We start from the raw sequence: 24,492 nt of genomic DNA on the forward strand, positions 1-24,492 counted from the left end.
GCTCTCCTAGGAGGGCATGCTGGGACGCGTAGTCCGGCAGAAGCGCGGCTCTGCGCCCCGCCCCCGAGGGAAAACTACGCGCCCCAGCGGGCGATGCGCGCGGAGCGGCGGCCTGTGGATAGGGGGGTCTGCGCGGAGCCGGGCGCGCTTAGCGGGGCGTTTGCGAGGAAACGCTTAACCTCTAGGTAAGGGAGAGACTTTGCTGTCATTTCTGCACATTTTTTTCCCCTTGATTTCATCTACAGGTGTATGACAGATTTCTCAAAAAAAAAAAAAAAAAAGATGTCCTTTATTACTGGCGACAGCAGTAATAAAGTAATCCTGGTGGTAAATTTAGTTTTGGAATTTGCACTGGCAAAAAAAATACACGCACACGTGTTTTAAGCAATCACACACAGGCTTGTCAAATATACACTTCAGCAGAAGCCTTTGATACAGGCTAAGTAAACATGTCCACACGGAGGAGAAAAAACAGTCTGTACGAGTGAAATTCAGTACCGTCAAATCTGAAAATAAAACCACAAAAAAAAAAAATCGCTGTAATGTTCAAGTTGGGCAGCAGTTCCACAGTTTTTTAATCCGAGATAAATGCGGACTGCTAGCAAATGAGACGTTCTTGCTGCTTCCCTGGTCATACAGTCTCATTCCCTTCTTTTTGCAGAAAACAAATGCTTTTTTTTTGATAAAGTTCATTTTCAGCCAAGTCAGTTCCCTGATCCGATACACCTCCTGGCTGCATGATCGCTAGGGCTGGCAGAGAAGAGGCGAGGGAAACGGAGACATGGGCAGAACCACATGTTTTCAGCTGTCAGCTTAAAGCAGTCGTGCAACCACAATTTCAAGTATCCCGACAGCAAGAAGAATGCTTGCAAGTAATCAGGAATAGGACATTGGGTCTGCATGGTCTTGCGTAGTTATTTGACATTTATCATGCACAAGTTTCCTGGTATAAAATTCAAAACTCAAATCCAAAGTTAAATACAGAGCAAGCTACTTGCATGCTACGGAAAAACATAGAAATGGCTTCTGACTCCAGGAGTGAGGCTTGAACTGGCTCACAAAAATGAGCCATCAACAACTCTTATTTGCAAAGAGTCTGTTTGTCTTCATCTGACATTCCTTTTGTTTTCTGGCACAGTTTCTCTGAAGCTTGCAAACCAGGTGTCCTTCTGTCATTACCTGTGCCTTCTGAGGAAAGCCAATCTCTCTTTCCCACTCCTCCTGTTAAAAAAGCCATTCTGCGAGGAATCTGAGTTACCATTGTTCGGCAGCATGAACAGGCCTGGACTGCTTCGTGCAGCTGCTTCCTCTAGGCCTTTGGCACCGTTGTGAGCAATGTATCTGCCCAAATCATCGCTGTTGTAATAAATGTGAGTCTTCACTAAGCACTCAAGGCCTCCTCCCATCATAACTGATGGTTTCAAAGAAAATACCACTGCCAGTGCCTTTTATGTTCTCTTCTTTTTTAATTTTAGTTCCCACTTCAGCTTCCTGTCCTGTTCTGTTGTCACTCATTATGGGTCTCCCAGTTTCCCTATGAATATACCTGTCACATATGCTTGCTTTATTCCTATCTAAATTTTAACCTCCAGGATTTGGATATATCTCATTTTTCCTATGACAAGTTTGTACTTGCTGGATGTCTCTGACAATGCCTGCATGCACCAAAGATCAATACTAAATAGAATCAAAACAGAAGTGTTGATGTTAGACTTTAATATGGCTATATTCCCACAGTGAAAGGTAAGATTGATTGAAAGTCACAGCCCTGCCTTTTATCTTTTAGAAGTTGTTTTTTCCACTGGCTGCAAATGAACTTTTGCTACAGGAAACAGATTGTGAAACTGGCTCCAAGGCCTAAACTCCAGATTTCAGCTCTTTGTTTTGTAGGTTTTACTGTAGCACTTTGGTAATGGAGATGTAGGTGGCTTCATTTTTTCCAAACCAAATCTCTGCAGTTTTCCGATACTGGGTCAAGCTTCTGTATGTACCACAAGACATTGTGGAAATCAAGGTCAAAGGCTACTAGCAGAATTAATCAGAGCCTGGAGTTAGGGGAATGTGTTTGTTTGATTTGTGTGTTCGCTGACTGAAGTTAATATGCTTGTTTTGATCCCTAAAGAGTGGATAAGAGAAAAGCAGAATTATGAAGGAAACAATCTAGTAACTCATCCAGAATTACAGCATTTGAGTTTTTAAAATGATAAGCTGAAGTAAAACAATTTTGTGGCTGTTTTAAACCTCAGTATTTCCTTCCTTGATTATTTATCAACTTCCCTCTTTTTTAACTAGAAAGGACTTTTATAGCTGTATGCAAATTATATCCAGTTGCAACATTTTTTTTAAATATAAAGTAATTGTATTCATGTCATTTTCCCTTCCTCCTAAGGCATAAATAAGGTCTAAAGTATATTTTATCTATTTTTAAAAGTTTTTCCTGTTTTCTGTATGTCACAAAAGAGCTCTTTACTGGAGAGTTCACTTAGTCAATTACTGGAGAATTAGTAATAACACAGTAAAACTTGTGCACCTTAGAAGAAACCACTTTTTAATTAGATTCCTTCAAATGGTTTCATTTACACCCATTTTTGTTAAAGCCTACTTAATTGAAACTAGCAAATATGTAGGAAGGGATCTCTCTCTTTTAGAAGTCCACCCTGTTCTTCCTTTCAGATCTGGGTTTTGGCTTCTTGCCACAGTATCTGGGCACTTCACAGTATTTAATGCATTTTTCTTCACAGTAGACCTCTGAGGAAACAAACTTCTGTGACTCCTGTTTTACAGAGAGACACCAGAAACCCAGAAGCTACTCCTGTACTGTCTTTGAACTGTGCCCAACCTTGGTATCAAGCCCAGACCCATGTATCATCCTAACAGACTGGCCTCACTGATCAAGCATGCTCCAGCATAAGGTGTGGGAGAAAACTTGGGCTTGTTTTACTTCTCAGCACATGCCTGTACATCTGCAGTGTGGTCTGGCTTAGTGTGGGCTGGGTATGCACATCTGAACCAGCCTCTGCTACCCTGCCTCATGAGAGGTCGTAAGTGCAGCAAGGATAGATAAGGTGCCCATTGGTTTCTTCTTAGAAGAGCAAATCTTTCCAGCAGAAAGACTATGGAATAGTTTTATGCCAAAGTATGGGTTGCTCTGAGAAGATCTTGGCTATGATGTACAAGGACTACAGGCATCTTAAGGCAATACTCTGCTTTGTTGAGTCGCTGGCTATATTTCGTTTAACTGCTTAAATGTGGCCTGAAAGACAAAGGGCTAGACTCCAGAAAATAACATGGGTAACCTAAAAATTCTGATGCAAAAAACTCCACTGAGCAGCCACCTGAGCTCTGTTAGTCCGTTTCTGGATAGAAACGTTTCACATTGCCCCAAGGTGAGCATCTTGGCACCCCTCTCCCCTTTGTGCCCATTTGTGATGCAGGAAATAGGAAGAGAAGCTCCGAGAGAGACCCAGCTGAGAGGAAGTTCCCTGAGCTCAGCACATCCCAGTAAGGTCAGGTTTTCTGTTATAACCACTGCTGGTTTTAATGCCTGGCCACCTATCATAGATTATTCACCTTCCATGCAATAGCCCAGTGAAGTGAGAATTTCCTCTCAGTTTGGGAGATCAGCATCAAATGTCCTCTTCAGCTCAAGGGGATTTACACCTGTAGGTCCTGTACCTCCCAGGGGACTGTTCTAGGTGCTCAGATGTCCTGAAAGGTGGAAGGGAAGTAGTTACTGTGTCATCTGAAGGTGTGTCCTTATCAGAAGAGAAGGCAAACCTGTGGCACTGGCGTGAAAGAAATAGAGATGCCCAGTGGAAGTATGACTCTGTAGCCATAGCCACTTACGTAGGAGAGGGGACTGCTGTTTTCTGGTACCTATTTCCAAGTCAGTGTTGTTTTTTCATCCAGGGACTATTTGCTATAAAAATGCATAAATAGAACCCAGGATTCTCTTGCAGTGGGTAAACTAGATGACAGAGACGCATCCTGTTTTACTTTGTTCTCTGCCTCAGCTGCCTTCTCCCTCTCCTAGATCCTGACAAGCTTGTCTGGGTAGGATCATAACTTCAAACGAAAAGGTGGTGACACTATTTCCTTCCAGCTCTTCCTCCTCCCAGTCTAGCATGGTGGTCAGGGATGTGGTATGAATGCTCCCCAGGAAGCCATTAAACTCCCACTTCCTGGCCAGTGTTCTAAACCACTGGGTAGCTGCATAGGGGACATGGACACCACTTCCTCCTGCTACACTTTAACAGAAAATGAACACTGCTTATTGGGAATCTTTTATTTGCTGACAGCCAGATAGGCCTTTTAAACACCTTTGGCAGGCTGTGTATTAACATAGACGTTTGTATTTTCCAGTAGTAACACAAAGAAAAATGCTGTGGCCAGCATCCATGTGAAATGAAGTCATAGACCAGAGAAGCTACAGGGGTTCTTCATTCGTTGTTTTAAAGAACAGATTTTGGCACTCACCACCAGTAAAGGACTCCAGATTCTGAGTCCCAAGAGGACAAAGGTGCCGAGCACCAGAGAAGGGTGGGAATTCATCATGCTTCCCCCGCACATCTTGTTAGCTCCCCACTGAGCATGCTGTTTGTTTTGGCCCTCTACCCACTCCTCTTCTATGTTCAGGGCATGAAAGCCTGCCATTACCCAACTCAGGACTGGGCCCTGATGCTGAAAGGCTAGGTGTCCTGGCACGTCAATCCCTTATCGGTCCCATCCCGCTGTGATTTATGCAGGCAGGATTTATGCAGGAACAAGACATCAAGAATTTAAGTCCCTAGAGACCCACATTTGCGTTCTAAATTGTCTTGCACTCAGAAACTGTGTGTCAAGTTAACAGGGGAAAAGAGCTCTTGAATAACTGATAATCAATTGGCATTAGTTTTATATATGCAATATTTTGCAGGACTTCATAGCATCTTACTCAGATTTTTCCTGTGTCTTAGAAGTCGTGCCAGATTAAATATACAGACTATGAGAAACAAGTATCCAGTTGCATAGCTTTGAATGTTGTAACAGTTTTCCTGGACGACTCCAGACGCAAGTAATGATGTAGCATTTTTGCATTTTCTTAGGAGAATTTAGTATATCATTTTATATACAAACTATATTTGGTGCCAATACTTACGATATTGTGCCTGTCCAGGATGTGTAATGTGGATTTCTTGATGTTGCTATGAGTATTCTACATTCTGTAAACAGATAATATTATTTAAAGTTGTTCTTTGACCCAACAGATACCAGAAAGTAAGGTTGATGGGTTGCTGTGACTGAAATCTGTTTGTTTTTTTCTATATCTTTAATGACAATTGTTGTTGACAAAAGATGACTTTGGGGATCTTTCTTGCCAGGAGTGAAACTTACCTTTTTCTTGTTAATAGCTTTTTTTTGGCTGTGTTTTTTCTTAGGTTGCCCACTGTAGAAATGAAGAATGGAGTTCTTGTTCTCTGCCATGCAGCTAGTTATCAGCAGCAAGGGAGAATATGAAAAAAAATGATGGGGTGGCAGTAGGTAAAAGGAGGCAGAACCTATAAACAATTATTCTCTTTGTGTTTCTCAACTCTTGCATGTCATGATTTTGTAGATATCTGGCTAAAAATCTACCTTCTACTCCAGCTGCAGGCTAGGTTAAAGGTTGTTGGATGAGAGGAGATTGACACTTTCTCCAAGAAAGTATTGGTGAAAACATGAGTTTACTCTGAAAACAAATTCCAAAGCAATAGTGGAGCATCACATGACGCAATCAGGCTGTTTCATCTGCCTAGAGGGCAAGTTGCAACATCCAGAACCATCCTTCAGTGATCCCATTAAGTATTTGAGACATAAAAGAAGAAAATTATCCTGCAGTAAGTGTTTACTGTGAAAAAGTCAGTACCTGCAGTAACTAACCCCTACCCCATTATATTTCTTCACTGTAATTGTTGCTTCAACCCACACTCATACTTGCCCCACCCTACCCTAATATGTCACTTCTTTTTTGCATTTGCCCTTCTAATCTATGATTATTCTGTCTCTACGCAGATGCACAGTCTTCTATACTGGAGAAGGTTTCCCTTGAAAACCTTCCCTTTCCACAACAGCCAGGTCTTCCTCTTCTTAATCAAGGTTCAATAGCCAGAGTCAATAATTTCCTCCTGCCTTCCAATCTGTCAGGACACACATACCCTGCTCTGCTCTCTAGAAAGCTGTGAGAGCTGCTTCCAATCTAATGAGCAAAAGCGGTTTGTTCCGGCAGGTGAAGTGACCGAGCTGAGCAAACTGCAAATGGGAGATAGCACGATGGCATCATCAGCAGAAAATAGCACTGGGGAGGCAAAGTAACATTTTCCATTTTTCAGGGAGAGCACTGAGGAGAGCATTTTCGATTTCCACATCAGTCAGTGTACTAAGAGCAGACAGCATCCCTTGGAGCTGGATCCTACATATGAAGGGAAGGAACATGATAGTTATTTTTGTGGGGGAGAAAATGGCTCTTTTCACTGTGTAAAAAGACCAACTTTTTATGCTAGAAGTAAAAGAGGGAGAGAAAGAAAAAGAAGATGAAGGGAGAAGAGCAAGGAACAAAGATGATGTAAATACAAGGAAAAGAGTGGATGAGGGAGAAGAAGCAACTACAAAGTGGGGGTGGATGAAAGGAAAAGATAAGAGAAACAGAATTACTAGGGAAGAGAGGAAGAATATTAGTGACCATCTACATATAGTAGTTTGTTTTGTGTTTGATGCTTATTACAGAAAGGTTATATTTTAATTACTGTGAATCGATTAAAGACATAGAAATATAATTATTTTGATAACATTCTATTCCGGTTCAGCTGCTTTTGTGCTAATGTAGCAATTGTTACTAGATCTAAACTTGCAGTCTTGCTCCTCTGAACACTGAATTTGGTTATAAAATGCCTATACAGGTCAAAGCAGTTTGCACCAACTCCATTTCCCCACAAAATATTGAATATGACTTTATGATGCACTTTTGCCCCAAAGACCTGATTTGATGTGGAGTGGGGTCTGTTGTATTCTCTGAAGACAACAGCAAAACTCTAAGGACGTTATGACCTACGATTGCTTGATACTCTGCCAGGAACCCTTTGCTAGAAATGTTGTCTCACAAAATCTTTGTTTTTCCCCTAGTTTTCTCCCGCATGGTTATTTCTCTGCCTTGTTCCCAAAATACTTATGTAACTTATTCCACTTTCCTTCTACCTCTTTTTCATTCTCTTTTTCATTCTCTCTCTTTTATGTCCAGCAAAATGACACTTCTGGGAATATGGGTATGAATGTTTAGAAGGACTGATAGAAGGAAATAAAAGTCTTGGGACGTTTTGTTCATTAAAATTCCAGGTGCTTTTAAAAATACTCTGTAGTACATACAGTGTAGTGAGAAAGCACAGAATGTAACTTCTTTCTTCCAAGACTGGAAAAAAAAGATTGTACAAAAGTTTTCCATAAGGCTTGAAATTTAAGAATGAACAGATTTTGATACAGTAATACCAGCTGAAGAACCTGGGCACTAAACTTTTATTTATCCAGTTCTGATACTGTCAGTATCTCACAGTTAAAAAGAGTAAGACAACTTCCATGGATTTGCCTCTGTCATTTTTTCAAAAAACTCCCCACTGCCACTGAGTTCCTTAATTATTCTGACAACATATTTAGTCATTTGTTCAAAACCCTTTTTAAAGTGGGACTCAACAGAACCTTAAAAACATGCTGAAATACTTTATTGATTCATTTCGATTTCACTTCCTATTAGCTTTGCAACTATCACATTTCTAAGCCATGGCTTAAAGAAGACACATGAGAACCAGTTACTTAGATGTGTCCTGAGCAAGATTATATGTTTCAAGCTGATTAAAGTGGTTCTGTGAGGATGCTAGTGGCTGAATTTTCCCAAAACAGCAATGAATTTTGCCTACAACATTATTCATTTTTGTCAGTGTGAAGGAAGGGCTGTGCTTTACCTGTCAAGAATGAGGCTAAACAAATTTATTAGCACAGCTAGTACGGCTGCTTAGACTTTTCCCTGGAAAGTAAAAGGGGAAAAGATAGACCAATTTGAATTGTGTCATGCAAATGGCCCCTAAATAACCTTTCACCAGCAATGTTTGACTCAAATAGGCAGGCAGCAGCCAGCATAATGGGTATTTCTTGGTGTAGCCTGTGTTATGGCAGTTCTTTAAAGTGTCTCTTCTACTGTGCTAGATAAACAGTGAATCATTCCTTGATTCATCTGAAACTTTGTTTTCAGTTATGAAAATAACACTGTGAGTTGTGCGTGCCCATTAGGTTAGGTCAGAAGATAGTCATCTTTGTGTTTTGCTCTGAAATAATGCTTTGATCCTCTCTTTTTTCCCTCTTTGAAGGTGTTCTGACAGCAGCTCGTTTCTTAAATGCTAAAAGGTTGTCCTCACAGCAGTCTGAATAAACCAGGACCTCTGGAAGATAAAGAGCACTGGAGAAGTAAGTGTAACATCCCTTACGTTATCCCATTATTCCTGTGGTGTGTATTTCTAGGGAAACTGTTAAGCCAGCATTATTTCTTGAATCTGTTATAGTTCACTCCTAAAATGCCTTGCTACATGTTGCTTTACAGTATGTGACATGCTGTATATGTGGCCAAACATTTTCAGACTCTTCAAAAGAATATTTTTCGAGTAATTTTTAGTGATCTGGCTAACAACGGAGAGGAGAAACGGAAAGGAGGGAAGGAGGATGAGCTAGGTGTAACTGGTCTTTCTGTAGCATTTAGGATTTCAGCAGTGTTTAATAACTCCCCACGGTTGGTACGCCTACTTGTGCTAGGCAGCAGCAACTGTGATTTCAATTATTTTATACAGGGGCCTGATCAAGTGCTCTGGCATTCAACGCAGGCCACATTCAGCAGCAGTTATAAAATAAATATGGATCCCATCAGTGCTTGCACAACCATGATGCAATGGCAGAGTCCCTGTCTTAAGATACCGAACTCATGCTCGCTTGCTTTCTTCCGTGGCATGGAAGCTGCAAATAGGGGTGGCAGGAGCTAGTGAAGGCAACTGCGCCCAACAGCCTCTGTGCGAGCTCGCTCCGGGCCTGCAACCATTGCGGGTGGGTTCAAAGCTGCGCCTGGGCGAGTGGCAGGCAGCGGTGGCCGGCGCGGGCAGGTAGGTAGGTGCGGGTGCCCTCTGCCTCTGCCCCTTGCAGCAACTCAGCCCCCGCGGGCTTGTGCAAGCCGCAGCCATGGGAGCGGGGCGTTTCTTTCTCCCCCCATCCCCCCTCTGCCTGTAGCCTATGTGGGTTGTCAACCTCTGTCACCACCAAAAGGTGAAATGCTCCCCCCTCCCAAGTGTTATATATTAGCACTAGCATTACTGTTCAGGAAGCAGTGCTTTAAAGCACCTCCCTGTGGCAGCATACCTGTGTCCATGGTAGTGTGTAATTAAATAGCAGGAGGTTAAGCTTTCAATAGACATAGACTATGTAACCCTTTTTAAGAAAGAGATTTGTCCTTGATGGTTGTCTAGAAACTTCATCTAAAGCATTCATGTTGGAAAACCTGGATAGTAGGGCAGCTGACATCCAGGTGTATTTTTGCTTTTTGATTATTTTCTGACAGGTTTCTTGTCCTCATGGGCTGAAAATGGTAAGGACATTTGTTCACCTTTGCAGGTGTAGAGTGCTTTAATCCATTTCCTGGCCCATGTCCTTGTCTTAGGCCTGTAGCACTGTAGATATTAGTGCTGTGCAGAACGGTTGTTATAAACTGTATTCACTTTGTAAGATATTGAAGGACTTGTCTACATTAGAAGCACCTCTGTTGAGGTAATCATGTTGGCAGAGTCTCCTAGGGACAAACACTATAGCAACAGGTCCCTCTGCCTCTTTTATACCGCCTCCTTGTCTGAGCAATCTGTGGCAAAACAACGAGTCCGTAACTGCATCCACAGCAGGGGTTCTGCAAACCTGGGTATGTCGGTTGTGCTCTCGCAAGTAGCTTTGGGAGTCCTCACCCCCAGCTTCCCATTCAGCCCCACACTGCAGCTTATTACCCTCTACTGTGCTGGTAAAGACACGGGTTTGCACGCTGCACCCCACATTGAATTAGATGGTTCACCAGCACTGGAGTGGCGAGCTGGTCTCTTCTGTTTCACTTGATTTCTCCTTCCCCCACAGAACTAAAGCTTTTTTTTCCTTCCTCTCCTTTCTTTTTTTTTTTTAATACCATTTGTGTGATCAGAAATTCTCAAATTTTCTGATAGTTTATTCCCTCCCTCTTTGATTCGTTCTTTGCTTCGGCTCACTGCCCTTCTTACAATGGTCAGCGTACCCATCTCCTTGGAAACAGCAGAACTTGTTTACGCGAAGGCGGTAAGGAAACTAGTTCATATGTAGCAGCTGCAAACTTGCAAGAAAGCCAGATTCCTCTGGAGCTCTCCTGGAAAAATGAGCCTGTGATTATGTTAACTTCTAACAGGGTTAGCTGGCATGGGGAAAAATGACCTTTTTATGCATAACCTTCCAAAGTTGCATTCCAATGATAATAGTAGTGGTGGAAAGTTTGTTGTGGGTGTGTACATGTGCATTTTTATGGACCTTTTCTTTAGCCTTTTTTATGAACAATTTGTAGGGCTTGAGAAGCAATGGGAAAATTGGTGAGTCTTGCTAATTTCTTATTTTTGGAGTATCAAGTAGGTATGATTGTTTGAACTGAAGACCAGAGGATGGGGGGTGGATTGCTTTCGAAAGAAAGTTAACATAAAGGGAGGTGTGAGTTTACATTACACTTACTAGTCCTAACTAGCTCCCTGGTCAGATATTCTGGTGTACTTTGCTGGGGAAGTAAATTCCCTCATATTCACTGTGCACCAGAAGTGAGAGGCTATAGCAAATTGTGGATCCATACGCTGCTTCACTTTGTGATAACCTCATGTGTAGGTAGACTTGCGAAGAAATGTATTCGGCCACTCTTCAGCGTTGCAGCTGTTTTTTTTCCAGACAGTAACAATCAGAAAGCTATGGCATGCAGGAAAGACTATAATGGGAAATTAAGTCAAAACTGTGCCTTTTCCTTCAGCGGAGCCCGAGCTTTGCACTTGCAGGATGTCGCTCAGCAGAGCAGCCGTAGGCGGGGACGCTGCTCGGTGGGGAGGTGCCAACCTTTGCTGTGCAAAGCCCTTGTGCTTTCCATGCTAGTAGTGTCTGGTGAGCACGGCAAACTCCTCAGTCGCTGCTTTGTATCCGTAAGGTATTGAATTCACTTCTTCATCACTAGGTTTCATGAGGGCCCTCCCAATGAGAGCTTTGGGAAATGCTAATCAAGATAGAAGCGCTTCAAATGCTCTTTCCTGCAGGTGGATGTGCCGGCGTGCCATGCTGTGCTAGGTCCGTCTCCTCCTCTATCTAAAGACAGCAGCCAGGTCCCAGCCCTCCATGTGGGCACAGGATTTTCTCACCCTTCTCTGAAATTTCTGCTGCCTCCTACTCCTTGCCCCTGTCTCTCATGCTGCTGGACGTGGTTAGTAAGCCTGCCTGGGGCAGCCAGGTTGGGTTTTCTCAGTACAGCGGAGGGGCACAGAGCCGGGGAAGTCCCATAAATGGCCCATCGACACCACAAATGTGTCACGGAGCAGGACGCCCCGTCTGCAAGGGGCCTGCGCCTTGCTGTCCTGGAGCATGTGGCCACCCTCGGCATGCGAGATGGTGCTAGGGCCGGCGGCCGCCGCGAAACTCTCCAAAAAGGGCCCTGGATGCGAGTGCGGTGGTGCGGGTATTGCTGCCATGGAGCAATTTGCCCTGTATTTTAAACTCTTGAGTGGTACCACTTTGTGCAAGTTTCGCTGTCCGTGTCTTGGAGATTGAGGAGGATAGCTGTTTGGCACGGTGTGAACAGTCTTCATATGTGCTTGTGATAAAATAATGTGAAAGGGTGGTGCAGAAAGGGAGTGGAGAAACAGGACTTAATACATAGGTTTAGTAACAGGAAGACTATTGGTAGTAGTCATGGGAATATTGCATGTTAAATATCCTTTTTACCTCCATGCTAAATGTTGGGCACCATGTCCTTATTACATAAACCAACATATGTAAAAAGGCAAGTATCAAAGCACGGAGGAGGCTGTAAGTGAAAACGGTTGTAAAACCTCAGTGATAGCTCTGCAGAGAGCCTTGAGAGGCAGATGCAAAAGTCCATAAAACAGATAGTACAAAAGTGCTAATCTTTGGCTTTTGAAAGGAAAAATAATTATAAGAACCAAGAAAAATCTTAAAAGCTTCAGGTAGTTGAGGAGAGCTATCATTAGTGATATAAAAGGCATTGGTTTGGAATTGCATTAAAATATGGGATTCCTGTGCATGTGTGTGTGTACGTATGCGTGCGATTTATTTATTTCTTTTGACCAAATGATCTGGTTTGATATAAACAGAGCCAGGGACTGCCCAGTACCTTGAAAACATTGTCACTGTTACGTAGTTCATTAAGGTCATAATGGCATTATATGTCTCTCTTCCTACAGGCTATGGGGTCTGAATCAAAGCACAGTTTCATAGGAAGCTTTCTTCAGCCACCAGATAAAATACTTCCTGCAGCCTTTGCTTATAGAGAATCAAAGAAGTTGACAGCTGTTGGTGGTGACAGGCTATCACCTGTTCCCAGCAACCAAGGTAAAGCCAAAATATATCCGTAAAGTGGTCTTTTTACTTGTTCCGTGTGAAATCTCTAGAGCAGACTCCCCATTCTGTTTTACTCCGTTCAATGACCTGCTGTGATTATCAGACTGACATTGAGACAGGATGTATATGTGTCCTGAGGGAGTAGTCCCTGAAGTCATACGTCTGGAATGGAAACTGCCGCAAGTCTTCTAACATCCTTATAAACTTTGGCTTTGAAAATTGTTTAACTTGAAAATTGTCAGACTTCCTCTGAAAGCAAAGGAGAATGCTTCAAACTCAGCAGAAGCAGCTCATGACTTTAAAACAACAAAAAAAAGTTCATTAGTGTGCTACTCTGACTTGAAATTGGTTTTACGTAGTGTTGTTTAACTGTCTCTTTTGTGTGGTATGATCCCTTGAGAGACCTTGTGAATCAAACAGTCCTTCAGAAAACAGTTATCAGCGTATTGGGCTGTGGAAAATATGGGCCCAGTTGTGTGACAGTTGCAAGTTATTTGCTCTCAGTACTCTAATGAAGCAGTGAGGAATACGGTGTGCTGTTTCCAGCACAGACACTCAGTCTACCTGCAAGGCCAGATTTACTGCACAGAGAGAAAGCCACTGTGTTTGTCCCTTACCTTAATCGATGATTGCTGCCTGGACAAATGCCTGGTGGCTTAGCATGTCCAGAGAGCTCAGCAAATCACAAGCGTACCGTGCTCAGTGTTAGTATCATGGCCAGCTTCAAGAGGTAGCACAGCTGTAGCCTATGTGTTTGTCAGCGTTGTTCTTCACTTTGTGGCTTCCCCATTTGAAGAATCTGTGATTCCTGTAATAATTTTCTCTTACACAGTGTTCATGAGTTTTTGTATTAAAATGTTCAGTTTAACGTTATGCAGCTAAGTGTCTAAGTGAAGAAGTGTTTGATATGCCCATAGAAAGATCTTGTGTGGCCTTGCTTCATCTTTTTGCTCTCTGGTCTCTGACTTTTTCATTCTGGTGGAGCTGGGGGAAGCTGATGAGAATTGTTATGGAGCTAGCAATATTTGCTGAGTATTCCTCCACCAAGAGTATTGGTATAGGGAAAATATTAAGGTTTGTGAAATGTCAGAAAAGAACCTTAACTTGTTACAGAACGTACCTTAAGTGTCCACAGGTATATATGATTTCCAGAGAGCTGATAGACTTCTCCTTGTAATTGAAGTTGGAACTGTGATTTTATTCTTGGTGTAATTTTGACTTTTCTTTCAGTTTGAGGCTAAAAGCAAAATCTTGTAAATTCATTTTTATGATTTAAAATATCATTCGATACCAGAAGTTAGAAATTTGAATCATTACCTTTTGAAACAACACAGTTTTTAGAATGCACCTCTACTAAAACATTCCTTTGTGTCTGTTTTTCCCCTCCCAGTGTCCTTATTATCTGTCCAAACCAGCTGCATTACACCAAAACTTGTGAGCTAACTTTGATACCTCTTCTCCCTGCTTCTGTGAAGCAGATGCTAATAGTCCTAAGTTCTAGGCTTTGTTTTATTTAATTTGTTATGATTTCTTTGTGCTTACTAACATTTGGAGTGAAAATAGCTTTGCTCATAGGATCTGTGCTTTATATCTCAGTTATGTGGTAAATGTTTCTTTTTTTTTTTCCTAGATATGTTTTGAGTGTGTCAGTGCTTTGTTGGGGAATATCGTTCACTTTAGGGGAGATCCTAGGAAGAAAATCTAGATAGTATTTTCCTCGTTGAAATGGTTTATAAAAATAGGAATAAAGAACTGTTATAAGAGCTTAAGGTGTGACTGTTGCATTGTTTGCTAGCTGTGGTAGCAGCCCTGAAAACCCTTCAAGAAAAGATCCACCGCCTAGAGCTGGAGAGGTCACAGGCAGAAGATAACCTGTGCAGCCTCTCTGCAGAAGCTGCTCTGTATAAGAAGGCCTTAGAGCAAGAATCCTACAGAAAGGACATATCACATCAAGAACTGATGCATCAGAGGAAAGGTATTTCTCTGAGTGATAAGGTGTAGCCACAGCAGCTCAAAGACTGCATGACCCAGGGAGTGTTTGCTTATTTTGACAAGTTGCTAATTAATGCCACCCCTAACCCCTCTTCTTCTTTTTGCTTCAGAATTGAGCAGGCATAGTCCTGCCTGATAACTGTAAATCCAGTTTAGAACTTATTTTTATGTATATTAATCAAGTATTGCTTACCCCATAATGCTATATTAAAGAATGAGCAAATTTCAAGTGGTATATTTAATTCCTACCATAAGCAAACAGCTGTTTACTTGTATAGCACTGCTAGCTTGAGTAAAAGTGAGGGGAGAGGAAGAAACCGAATTCTGGTTAAATATCTGCTGGTATCAATCAAAGTAGCGGCAGTGCTCACACCTTTGGAATTCATATTAGTGTCTAGCTCTGAAGAAACATCCTAATTTTTATGTCTTGTATATAATATATTTTTAACCATGTGACTTGTTCAGATCAACAAAACTCTTCCTGCATGTTTTGGGGGCTAGAAAGCTCTTCAAATGAGTTGACAGGCTGGCTAAATATGTAACTCCCATTGCTGTACTGAATGTCTCTGCGTCTCTCTGTAGATATAAGTGTGCAGTTAAACGCAGCACAATCCCGCTGCTCCCTGCTGGAGAAACAGCTAGATTACATGAAGGAAATGGTTTCCAGTGCAGAACTGGAGAAAAAAATGGTTTTAGAACAACAGGTGAGACTTTTTAACATCATTAACAAAGTAGTAATATAGTACGAAAGTATAGAAATGTGTAAGATCTGAACTGTTTGTCCCTCATTCTTCCTCACCTCTGCTCAGGTTGACAGCAAATAAGCAATTCACTGTCTGACTTGCTGATGCCAACTATTCAATGAATTGTACAGAAAGACTCCCTAGGTGGAATTCCTGATGAGCAAAACCATGTTAATACCTGCATATTTGGTAGACAAAGAGACTGCTAGAAACTTGAGTTGTCTTTGTCTGCCTAGTATTTTTCATCACTTTGCAACTTTAAAAAATATGAAATTTAAACTAGGTAAAAAATCTTTACTGTGGAGTGTTTACTTTTTTGCTGTCTGAAACAATTTCAGTCAGCTACCAACTCAACTTCTGCTTACTTTTTTCAGAACCAGCTTCAGAAGGAGGAAAATCAGAACCAGGTGGAGTTGCATGCAAAACTTGAAAAGCTTGAAGTGCTGGAAAAACAGTGGCTTAAACTTACTGCTACTCAGAGAATTGCAGAAGTAAGCCGGCATGAAGTGACAGTCTGAAAGTCATTCATTTGATGTGATTTGTATGGCATACTGTTAATAGTCCTAAGTTTTGCAGAAGTTTCCTCTGCTAAAGCTAAGATAATAAAACACACCTTGTTGAATGCCTCCTAACTTGACTTCATTTCTGCAAGTCTGTTTTTCCAGTCTGGGCCTTAAAGATTCCTACAGTCCTGTTTTATCCCAGATTACAGTTGCAAGCGACTTCGTACTTCTGATTCAGTGTGACAAACTGAGGTGTGACTAAGCATTTTGCCTTCAAATTCAGGACAAGATCAAACACTTAGAAGAAAAGCTTTGTAAAGAAGAACATCAGCGCAAGCTAATACAAGACCAAGCTGCTCAGGTAGATTGAAAAGGCTTTAGTTTATCTTTTCTTACTGCCGAAGAAAGTTATTCTCCCTGTCCTTTTTTATTACTTTTAAATTCCACATGATTATTAGCTAGGAAGAACTCCTGCAATACTAATTGGACCAGATGTACATTATTTAACAGAAAACTTGTCTGGTGTCTTGCATGTCTTGCTCAAGGAAGATTCTATTTGTTTTTTGGTTTTTGATTAATAGTACAGTTCATCATCCACAAAGCTGCTATAAGTGATCTGAGTAGAAAAACATGCAGGATTTCTAAAGAAACTGCAACTAAATCAGATAACCTTAGCTTATGGTAACTAGAAAGTGGATCATGTAAGAAACTAAGTACCCCAAGCAAGGCTTGGTTGTTTTGTTTGTCTTCCTCTTTTGAAGATTTGCTGGAATCTGATACACTGGATTAGTCTTGGAAAAGTCTTGAATCGGTGATGCTGTTACACTGTTTGTTAAATGAGAGTTTGAATAATTCACTGTTCTGTGAGTTCATAGCTGGTTCTTGCAGGGCCACCATCTAACTGAGAGAGGAATATTCCCCAAGAGAGTAAAATCAAAGAAAAACAGTGACCTGTTGTTAAAGGGGCAGAGTGACTTCAGGTGTTGTAAACCTAACTTCATTGAGAAGTAGCAGCTGTTTTGAAAGAGGGCAGTTTTTGGTGACATCCCCTGGGGGGGGAATGCAAGAGCTGAAGAATAATATTGTAAGAACCTAGCTGTAAGCACAGCTAACAACTTAGTTTAATTCATCATTGCAGTCACTTTCTATACCTCTTCCAAGGCCCGTTGGCTTTCATCAGTCCAGGAACCTTGAAATAACATGCAGATTGTAGCCCAGATATGTGATCACCTTCCAACAGAATGGCACAGTTGAAAACTTGCAGTTTTGGGGGTTTCCTGTACTGTTTCTGCTGCCACAGAGCAGAAAGCCTAGCATGGAGATTTTATCTTCTGAGAAACATAGCAAGAACAACTTTCCCAGAGCAGACAGTCTGACCTTAGCAGTAGTATGAACAGCTGTTCAAGAAAGGACTTCAATCAGTACTTTTCAGGGACCTTTTCAGTCCAATTCAAGTAAATTGAGTCCTAAACTAGTATTATTCCTACCTAAGTTCACTGCAGGATTGATTTAGATTTGTTGGGTCTGGGTTGGGAAACAGCAGGTGTACTGTGGCTGCTTCAACTTCCTTTTGACAGAAAAGATGGAATAATCTCTCTTTAGTGGTAAACTTCCAGCACTGTTTATCTAAGTCTGCTATACATGCTAAAACACAGTCCTTGTCATATTTTTAATTGGAATGGCTATTACCTTATTTATTACTGGCCTTTATATCAACTTTGAACTACAGAGCAGTCCCTGGATTGTCCTGCAGGTTCAACCTCAGTGTTACATGGACAGACTCAGTTCTGTTTGCCTCGAAATTGTAAGATCCAAATGTTCATACTATTTGGGATTTTATGATCATACCCCTAGCATGCAATTGAATTGGCTTACTCAGTTACTGGGTGTCATAGCAGAGAAATATATCTGCTGCAGCTGGATATGAAAATAGGAACTTCTAAGACAGTGCTGCAAGCTCTGCCTGATATCATGCCATCCTAGTAATCTATTCAGTTTTTAAACATAGCTTATGCTTCCCAAACAGAACAGTTAATAGTGCCCTTAATTGATTCTCATCCATGCATGAAGGAGGGCATTAATCAGACCATGTGATTTCAGACTTCTAATATTACATTAAATGGTTCTTTTTTTTCTGCTTTTTTTCCCACAGCTTCAAACAGGATTTGAGATAAACAGAATTTTGTTGTCTTTGGTTTCATCTCAAAATGAATCCAAAAAGAAAAATAGAAAGAAGAAAAAAAACAAGAAGGTAACATGAAAGTTTGTCATTAGCGTCATTAGCATACTGTTGCTGATAGGATCTGACTTGCACGGAGATAGGAATTTGGAAAAGCGGTGACGCAAGGGGCGCTTGATTTGTCTGCAATGCTTTATTCCCTTTCCAGAGGGAAGAACAGTGCTGAATACCTCTTTCTTCTAACCTCCGCCCTGTAATTAAAACTGGGATAGGGCTATTAGCACCATCACCACCATGACAGTAACCTCTGTTACAGTCTTACTGCCTACCTTCTTGTTCTCTTAGCTGCTTTTTAGTTTATCTGGCAAAATTAGCTCCCAAAGCAATTTGAACTAAGCAATCTTAAAGATGGTGTGTTGTGCGGGGAATGCTGAAATCAAGAGAATTCATTTAGTAACGCATGTTATAGGTTGGTCAAAATTTTGCAACTCTGGTTTTGCGAACTTAAGTAAGTAATGCTGAGTTTCTAATGTCAATCTATTTGTCAAACTATCTGCTAAGTGCATCTGGAATAGAATTTCCTTGGCTGTTATTGTTGGAAAATCCTACTACTTCCACATACAGGAGGGATTTTTTTTAAAGAGGGAAACTGAGATGATGCATTTCACTGCTTGTTTATTTGAATTTTACTTTTTTTGGTAAGTTTAGGATTTTGCTGCTGGGCCAGCACATTGGAATTTCTTCTCTTACTTTTCCTTTTTATCTTATGGCAGAAAAATCCTACTGTGAAAAAAAGGTGCCTTCCACAATTTCATGTAAAGGCTGGTGTGCTACCTTTTGTGGCTGGGAAGGTGAGTGTAACTAAAAGTTCTTACTAAATTGGCATCTACAGTTTTAGTAAGTGTCTTCATTGTAGTTGTTTATCACTTCTATAAACCACTTATTCTTCTTTAAGTCTGCCAGCTCCAGCCATTCTGTTAGTGCAAACGTACAAAGTGTGTTGCATATTATGAAGCATCGCAATCCTCGTGTCTCATCACGAGGCCAAGAAGGAACTGCATCTGGGATTTCAGGACAAACCATTGCTTCAAAATCTGTATCTTCTTATTCCACATCATCTACTGTCACCAGAAATCTTTCTGACCTTCTGTTGGCCATAGAAGGTGAACTGAGCCAAATGAGCTTGTGAGTATTCGTCTCTGGTATTATGAGTAAAACTGACTTCAGTTGTGGCTCTGGAAAGTGACAGGCATGCTGTACTTGAACCTAGCTGGTTTCGGATGTAGGACTACTTGTCGGGAGAATAGTCTGAGCAGGTCTGATTAGTAGGATTTTTCTCATGTGGAAAATTGTTTTTTTCCTCATATTTTACTGATCTTGTGAGCAAGCAACATTCAGTTGGGTTTCTTCTCCTTCCACATCCTGTGCTTAACCCTGCTGCTACTAAGGTAACAGCTGCAGCAAATGAGAAGTCTTTCAGGCCTGTGCTTTTTGGAATTTTTAAACATACTGTTAGTTCTACCAAGTCCACCAAGAATGTTCTGCTGGAGAAGACTGCAAAGGTTCTCCTAGTATTGAGTAGGCCTGCAGCAGGCTGTCAGCTTCGGTGATAACATAGGTATTGCAGTGGTAGGAATAGTCCTGTGACAAAGTCTAGCCTGTGTTGCGGTGTCCTCACGCTTTTTCTGTGCTCCCTCCACACTAGCCTGGTGCATATCTAATGGGTTTTTGTGCTGAGACACTCTGGGATTTGTTTCCTGCCAATAGCAGGAGAACTTGCCAGTCCTGTAATGGAGTTCTGAAAGAGAGGTATGTTCATGCCTCCTGACCAGAAAATGTGCAGAGCCTGGAGAAGCTAAAACACAAGACAGGAGTGAATGTATCTTTCTAGCCTTACAAGTAAATGTGGATTTCAAGCAGTCATGTTCTTAGACATCTTCGCATTAACACAAGCTTGAAGAACTGTGGGCTAAGGAAATGTAGCTGTGGCAGTGGTCATGATGGCCAGATATGTATGCTAGCGGGAAAACTTCTGGCCCTGGGGCACTTCTGCAATACAGAGCAGAGTTGGTCAGTCTGTCACTTCTACTCACTGTGTTAAGACAAACTGTTGAGATTTCATTCCTTTGTGCCCTATCCATCAGAGGAACAAAAATATAGAAGCTCTAATTCCCGTACCGACTGGCTTAAGTGTCTTTTTACATTACTGAAATATTCAAGCCTTTTATTAAGCAAATGTTGAAATGTTTGGAGAAGTTGCAATCAACAAAACAAGTTGAGCTGTGGTTTGAACAGGGGATGTGTTGGTTAAACCAGTTAGGATGTTGGCACTGGTTTAAAATCCTTAATGTCCCATTGGCACCTGATTAGTCCTTGGTACTCTGGGCTTCCCACATATAATCCAAAGTGTATATTGAACTTCTATATGCATTTCCAAATTCTCATCTAATAATGAAGTAAGAGTCCTAGGCTCTCATTCTAGGAGCTGTGGCTTAATTTATACTGGCAGCCAAATCTCTGCTTTGAAAAGCATTGGTGAGTTTACTAGTGAAATGGCAATCCAAGGGCAGAGGTTTTGTTTTATTTATGTATTTATTTTTTTAACTAGAAACAACCAGTCACTTCAATTAAATTGGCAAGGAGCAACAGTTTACTCAGAAGTCAGAAAAGAAGCCATGTCCTCTGGAAAGAGATTATTTATCTAAGGCTTTATTGGGAGATCTTTCCTCTGTTTTTGACTAGTACAGAAATCTAGGTATCAAGTAGCTTTAGACTATTCCTTTTGATTCGTTCAACAAAGCAGCACACCTTGCTGCTGATCTTTGAGTAGAATGTTTTAATTTGAATGATCTATCAGAAAAACTATAATTTAAAATGCAGTAGTTTAAACAAGGCTTTTCTGTCGTACATTAAGTCTTCAAAGTCTGCACTAAATTGGGCAGGAGGTGAAAATACTGTATTGTGTAGCTGCTGTTGGCTTCTGTTCACTTTCCAAATTCTCATTTTGCAGTGTTACACATGTACTTGTTATGACTGTGGCTAGCAGGGAGGAATAAGATGCACATGAGCTAAAAATTTGGAATGAGAAAATTGGACCCAATGGAAAAACTTTTTCCTTTCTACTGTGAATATATTCCAGAGGAATGTGTATTGTGTGAGAGGGTAAATAATGCTAAATTGTTGTATTTCAGAGGAGGTGGCTAGCAACACATGCAGTACACCAGAAGTATTGGAGTAAATCCTTGAGGCTATATCATGAGTACCATTTTTTGTCTTTAATAGTGAGCATCAAGAACTCTTGAAGCAGATACAGGAAACTCACAACTCTGAAGTTCGTGAAGACCTAGAATGGGAACTGGATTGCCTTGTAAAAAAAATGGAGATTAAAGGCGAACAAATATCCAAACTGAAAAAGCATCAGGCAAGTGTAAGAAAAAATGCAAGCTGTCTAGCTAGTAACACACTAATTGAATGGTTGTTACAACTCTGCCTCCTGTTGTCATTAATTAAAATGTCACTGGAATGCTTAAGCCAGGGTGTTCAAATATGGGTGACTAAAATTAGGCTGCTAGCTCAATGTTTTTGTACCTCCAGTTCCTCCCTTTGATTAAGAAAATGTGCTTGCAGTTGACAGCCAGATGTGTATGCTGGTAGGAAAACTTCTGGTCGTGGGGCACTTTTGCAATGCAGGACAGCATTGGTCCGTCTGTCAATTCTGCTCATTGTCTTAAGACAGATTGTTGAGATTTCATTGCTTTGTGCCCTATCCCTCAGGGGAATGAAGAAGTAGAAGCTCTAATTCCTGTGTCTTTTTACATTACTGAAATATTCAAGCCTTTTATTAATCAAATATTTTGCTGAATGCAGCTTCTCCAAAATTGTAGCTGGACAAGCCTTTGTCTTTTTAGTGCCTAAGCTGCATGCATCCTGAGAGTGTTTGTTACAGATCCATACGTAATGGCGCAGCATACATGCCCATATAAAATGACTTTTCTGTAGATGAGCTGCTTAAACCCCTTGTAGCAGCTGGGTTTGGAACATGTGATATAGAATACAACCCATAGTACCATCTGATATTTTTCTGTTCCTCCATCTGCTGTTTCAGGATAAATAGGTTCACCTAAGAACTTTGCTTATATAGGAAACAAAACAAAACTGTGTGAGACCTTATGGAAGGGGAAGGTGATATTTAATTTAAATAAGACTATTTCACTTGCATTTATTCTTTGATAAATTTTACTTGCTCAAACTTTGTTTTGTCCACATGCTTGCAAGCACCAAAATGGTTATGTCAAAATAGTCTTGCCAGGGTTACATGTTAGCAACATGGACATAGGCCGTTGACTGTTGAGTCCTCACTGTCTCTTTTGGGTTCCTCTTGCTTGGCAATGACAGCTGTTTTTCAGATAAGTCTTGTAGACTCTTGAGGAGTCACCAATTATTATGGCATGATTCTCTGCCTCAGAATCTTGCTGACTTCATCCTCCATGAATCTTAAGACAGTGGGCAGCAACCGCAGCTTTGTTCCTTCATTTTGCATGTCCTTATGGCTATAGTTTGCCTTCCTCTTGCTTTTTGGGATGATAGGAACAGAAATGGCACATACAATGTGGTGCAACCTTGTTGCCATCCTCATGTTTTCAGAGTGCAGATCTGCTGGCCAGTCATCTGTGCTGTGGTATGGCCTTATCGGAGCACATGCCTTCTGGTCATGGTGTGAATGGTGCATTCTAGTGTTTCTCTGACTGCTGTCCATCATGTCTTGGTTATCAATACAGGCCACTCCTATAACCCTTGCTCTATATTGTTTCTTCTGGTGCTTTCACACACAGACACTTCCATTTGTATTTTGTACAGGCCAGCCTTAATATTTCTGATACAAATTTCTGTATTTTGAACCCATCACACTAAAAACACTGTAGCCATCTCTGTATTTCACAGCTAATAATATGTTCTTGAATGCAATTAAAGCTAACCATTTATAGAAATGGACTTGAAGCCTAAATTGGCATGTGGAACGCTTCCAACCTAATTTTGTCTTTGGCAGTGACCTTTTCATGCCTAGTATAAGTCAAGGCATACTATTGACATTTAAAAAAAATCCTACGTTCTGTGGTAGTTCAGCTATATTTATTCTGTTTGCGTTTTGCTAGGGGCCTTCCAAGTAAACTACTTAGACTAACTGATAATAAATAGTATACATTTCATAGCTTTCTTTTTTTGGTTAGAGTAGTACCATTTGAAATGGAAAAAGAGTCATAAATAGAAAGTAGTGATAGCAGATGATAATCAGGCTCTCTCAAGCAAACTTTAATATACCTTAGGGAGTGTGTGTATGTATGTGTGTGTGAGGTTCAACAAGCTATTGAACATGGGTGAGGTCAATTTTCTCTAACTATTTCTGTTTCAACAAGACAATTGTACATCAGATTAGTAGGTTTTAACATTTTTTAAGTGTCCATTAGATATCTTGAATTTGGTAGAAATCTGGTAAGCTATAGAGCAATGTGTCTTCTGAATATTTAACACTGGTAATCTTTCTTCCTAGGTCCAGAAAATAAAGCAAAAAACTCAGAAATTGAAGCAAGAGGCAGCTCATGTCAAACTAAAATGTGGTGACCAAAAGGAAACAAAGGAAATTGCAGTTGCTATAAGGGAAAGTAGGTCTAAGGCTTGTCCTGGGCAGAAAAGCAAAAGCTCTCTTCAACTGTTAAAAAATGTGCAGAAACTTCAGTCTACATTGAAAAGAGATGATATCATGTGGGAACAATAGTTCTAAAATCTACCATGTTAAAAGTCTTTGAAGTTGCCTAGAAGCTAGTAAGTTTTGAATTTCATTGAGTGGCTTTTAAAAATAAAATAAATACAGCATTTCACATTCTAAACTGCCTAACCACTAGTAGGTCAGTTTGTTCGCCTCAGAATTAACTTTCATGTAGCATGACTGTAGTTCCACTACACTGACTTTAAATAAAGCATTTTTAATGTATTAATAGAGTGCTTACTTATTAACTTGTCAAATAAAACTTGATACCTTTTTTACACTTAAAATAATGTGCAATCTGTGGATTCCCTCCCACCCGCAAAGATACTTAGAGCTTGCTTTTCCAGTGCGACTGGGACCAGTGCTCTCATTCAAATAAAAGGAGTGAGGATTTTTTTTCTCTAACTGAAGAGTTCGATCATTGCAACTGAGGCTGAAAAGGATGTATTGTCTCATATTTATAAGCATTATTGTTGTTGTTATTACTATTACTGCTCTGTCATCATCAGGTGAACAGCTTTGCACTGTGGCAGCTCTGTGCAGGGGGTTGCTATAGGGACCGCTGGGCCGTCCAGGCGGGTAAGTGGCACATGAACCAGCTGCTCCCTCTGTGCCTTGTTTTGTTGACTGTAGCAACCCAGAGAGAGGAGGCCATTT

At 40.9% G+C, this 24,492-nt stretch overlaps 1 protein-coding gene across 2 annotated transcripts; it reads left to right on the forward strand.

The window, feature by feature from the left end:
- The first annotated feature begins 71 nt into the window (after positions 1-71).
- CEP57L1 (centrosomal protein 57 like 1) lies at positions 72-24,125 on the forward strand. Of its 2 annotated transcripts, none has more exons than XM_064508866.1 (13): positions 72-185; positions 5,626-5,855; positions 8,370-8,466; positions 12,498-12,645; positions 14,450-14,629; positions 15,229-15,350; positions 15,764-15,880; positions 16,176-16,253; positions 18,045-18,143; positions 18,845-18,922; positions 19,027-19,256; positions 21,354-21,498; positions 23,620-24,125. In XM_064508866.1, exons 4-13 carry the CDS (start codon positions 12,501-12,503, stop codon positions 23,842-23,844), a joined length of 1,419 nt encoding a protein of 472 aa, XP_064364936.1. In that variant the 5' UTR covers positions 72-185; positions 5,626-5,855; positions 8,370-8,466; positions 12,498-12,500; the 3' UTR covers positions 23,845-24,125. The 2 variants fall into 2 exon arrangements, with proteins under 2 accessions (XP_064364936.1, XP_064364937.1); XM_064508867.1 differs by having other exon boundaries at positions 21,354-21,492.
- The last annotated feature ends 367 nt before the right edge of the window (positions 24,126-24,492 follow it).

Source organism: Dromaius novaehollandiae, chromosome 3 (genome assembly GCF_036370855.1).
Source record: "Dromaius novaehollandiae isolate bDroNov1 chromosome 3, bDroNov1.hap1, whole genome shotgun sequence".
Taxonomy (NCBI): domain Eukaryota; kingdom Metazoa; phylum Chordata; class Aves; order Casuariiformes; family Dromaiidae; genus Dromaius; species Dromaius novaehollandiae.

Bases quoted from the DNA above. Each gene is read 5' to 3' on its own strand.
- CEP57L1 (XM_064508866.1), top strand. From the start codon at position 12,501: ATGGGGTCTGAATCAAAGCACAGTTTCATAGGAAGCTTTCTTCAGCCA. The intron at 12,646-14,449 runs GTAAAGCCAAAA...ATTGTTTGCTAG, and splicing joins ACCTGTTCCCAGCAACCAAG to CTGTGGTAGCAGCCCTGAAA. The intron at 18,923-19,026 runs GTGAGTGTAACT...TTCTTCTTTAAG, and splicing joins TACCTTTTGTGGCTGGGAAG to TCTGCCAGCTCCAGCCATTC.